This window comes from Neovison vison, chromosome 6 (genome assembly GCF_020171115.1).
Source record: "Neovison vison isolate M4711 chromosome 6, ASM_NN_V1, whole genome shotgun sequence".
Taxonomy (NCBI): Eukaryota; Metazoa; Chordata; class Mammalia; order Carnivora; family Mustelidae; genus Neogale; species Neogale vison.
Window position 1 is genome coordinate 8,553,752 of NC_058096.1, and position 3,192 is coordinate 8,556,943.

Here is a 3,192-nt window from a genome sequence, read left to right on the forward strand (position 1 = left end):
TGAGCAGCTGCTGCATCCCTGGGTTACGATGGGGAATAAACCGGGCGGCACTGTGTCTGCACAGCGCCTGCACCGCTTACATCTGCAAGTGGGCGCTTTGGGTGTCAGCTCGGCAGCCTGCTCAGCACATCGGTGGTGGGGCGTGGGGGTCGCTGAAGCAGCCCTGGCCCACACAGCAGAGTGACCCCTGGGTGGGACCCTCTCCTCCCTCACAGTGACTGCAGGACAGCCGGCCCTGCTCTGGGCGGCAGGGACTTGCCAGGGTCCCCCCCCCCCACATTCCCACCCCGAGCCCAGCATCTCCACAAACTGTGCCCTTGCTGAGTGGAAGGAAAAACCCTTCGTGGGGAGAAAAGGTGCAGGTGGCCAGTCAGTGTGAAGTGTGTGTGAAAAACACAGCGTCCTGAACAAATCATCCTTGCACAGGTGTGGGGGTTTTTTGGTTTTTTTTAAAGATTGTATTTATGGGGCGCCTGGGTGGCTCAGTGGGTTGAAGCCTCTGCCTTCGGCTCAGGTCATGATCCCAGGGTCCTGGGATCGAGCCCCGCATCGAGCTGTCTGCTCAGCAGGGAGCCTGCTTCCTCCTCTCTCTCTGCCTGCCTCTCTGCCTGCTTGTGATCTCTGTCTATTAAATAAATGAATTCTTAAAAAAAGATTTATTCATCTGCAGAGAACCATCCCTTTACTGTCCTCAGGACCAGGAGACACTTTGGGTCCACCGAGTCGAGCTCCCTCATATTAGAGAAAGAAGCTGAGCCCGGAAAGACCCCCTGAGAGTCCCCCAGCGGGTGGGGGTGGCAACACGGATGGTCACCCTGCCCCAGGCCAGAGAGGAGACCGCAGGGCCCATTGGGGTATTTCTGCTCACTGGCCCCCCACCTGCCTTTCTTCCTCCCCTACTCTTTCCTCGCTTCCTTTTCCCTGCTTCTCTCCTTCCTCCTTTCTAATATTTCCTGAGTGTCCCCTAGTTGTGTGTCACGACATAGGTCGTGGGTCCTTGCCCCACACAATGTGCTGGATTTTGCCGTGGTTAGAATTTTTAAACCTTTGAAATGGCTCTGCATTCCTGTCTCTCTGGAAGGCCACAGTTCACAGCAAACCCACCCCTCTGCAGAGAGATGTGAGAGGAGGTGGCCTGCTGGAAGCGGTGGTTGCTGATCTGTGGACCTGCCCCAGCACCTAAGGCACGGTGACCTTGGTCATTCCTGGCCCCTGGCATCCGTGGGCAATCTCTAAGTTCACATCCAGCTCCAGAATTCTGGAAGAAAGCGTCAGACCTGCCTGTGGGTACAAACCCTCTCACGTCCCGAGAGCACAGGGAAGTCACCCACTTTTGGAAGACATCTCATCCTGACCCGCAATCCGAGGCTAATTTCAAGTCGTAGGTAGCACAGGCCTTAACTCTTGTCAGTCCCTGTGTTGGTTTAACAACTAAAGTGACCACTAATCAGAGGGTACGGAATGAGATTCGAATGCAGCATTAGTGGTTTAGGGTGGACATAAGGTAGAACTTCGCACAAGGCCTGCTCAGTGCTGACAGATCAGGAGAGGGGCTCTGACTGCCCTTCCTCGGGGTCCTTGGGAAGCCCAGGCCAGCCAGATGTCTGCCTTCGTCCCTTCCCCTTGCAGCCTTCGGGGGAAACCTGTCTTTGACGGGCAGCGCACTCCATCACCCGGGGAAGTCGCAGAAACTATTTTTAAAACTCGTAACTGTTCTACCAACTGCCTATGGAAAACTCAGTTTGGGGGCAGAAATGAATGCATCCAGATAATCTTTAACCCATTTCCTCTCTCTCCCCGCCCCGCCTCCCGGCTTCATTAGGACCGCGGCGGGCGCCTGAGCGAGCCGGCAGCCGCCCACCGGGCCATGGCCAGCGCGGCCGTGCAGCTGCTGGGCTTCCTGCTCAGCTTCCTGGGCCTGGTGGGCACCCTCGTCACCACCCTCCTGCCGCACTGGCGCCGCACGGCGCACGTGGGCACCAACATCCTGACGGCCGTGTCCTACCTGAAGGGGCTGTGGATGGAGTGCGTGTGGCACAGCACGGGCATCTACCAGTGCCAGATCTACCGCTCGCTGCTGGCGCTGCCGCGAGACCTGCAGGCGGCCCGCGCGCTCATGGTCATCTCCTGCCTGCTGTCGGCCGCGGCCTGCGCCTGCGCCGTGGTGGGCATGAAGTGCACCCGCTGCGCCAAGGGCACGCCGGCCAAGGCCACGTTCGCCGCGCTGGGCGGCGCGCTCTTCATCCTGGCCGGCCTGCTGTGCATGGTGGCCGTGTCCTGGACCACCCACGACGTGGTGCAGAACTTCTACAACCCGCTGCTGCCCAGCGGCATGAAGTTCGAGATCGGGCAGGCCCTGTACCTCGGCTTCATCTCCTCGTCGCTGTCGCTCATCGGTGGCACACTGCTCTGCCTCTCCTGCCAGGACGAGGCGCCCTCCAGGCCCTACCAGGCCCAGCCCAGGGGCGCCCCGGCCACCACCGCACCCGCCTACCGACCCCCCGCCGCCTTCAAGGACAACCGGGCCCCCTCGGCCACCTCGGCCTCGCTCAGCGGGTACAGACTGAACGACTACGTGTGAGTGCCCAGGGCCTGTCCCTCCCCGAGCGCCCAGACGCCGCAGGACCCGGGCTCGCACCCCTGCCGTGTCCCGGCACCCAGCTGACTTCTGGACTACTCTTTGGCGTCCAGAGGAATAATATGAACACGAGGGAGTGGGCTTAGAACAACAGAGAAGGAGGGGGAAAAGGGGGAGAAAAGCTCTGTATACCAAAGACTGCATCCTTTTTGGTTTTTTATTTATTATATGTATTTATGTGGGTGATTTAATAACCGCTGAATGAAAGGCAACTTGGGAGTTTGGTCTGTAGGGTTTGTTTGTGATACAGGAATAACCCTGTGGGTGTGGTTGTTAATGAAAAGGACAGTATCTGCTTCCGCTTCCGGTCTGTTCTGTCTGCTGGGGTCTTATGACCACAGCACGCTGTCAGGGCCCCATGTTGCAAAATGGGGCCTCTCCGGGAGCGGCCCCAACCCACACATGATGAGAAATCAGAGAAGGGCTGGGCTGACGTTTGTCTAGAAGCTGCTTGAGCAGCACCCACTGAAAATAGTCACTCCAGGGCGCCTGGGTGGCTCAGTGGGTTAAGCCGCTGCCTTCGGCTCAGGTCATGATCTCAGGGTCCTGGGATC

At 58.8% G+C, this 3,192-nt stretch overlaps 1 protein-coding gene across 1 annotated transcript; it reads left to right on the forward strand.

Annotated features, from left to right (window-relative positions):
• Positions 1-1,867: 1,867 nt before the first annotated feature.
• On the forward strand, positions 1,868-2,625 carry CLDN14 (claudin 14). The gene has a single exon (XM_044254949.1). It carries the CDS (start codon positions 1,868-1,870, stop codon positions 2,579-2,581), a length of 714 nt encoding a protein of 237 aa, XP_044110884.1. The 3' UTR covers positions 2,582-2,625.
• Positions 2,626-3,192: the final 567 nt, after the last annotated feature.

Bases quoted from the DNA above. Each gene is read 5' to 3' on its own strand.
- CLDN14 (XM_044254949.1), top strand. From the start codon at position 1,868: ATGGCCAGCGCGGCCGTGCAGCTGCTGGGCTTCCTGCTCAGCTTCCTG.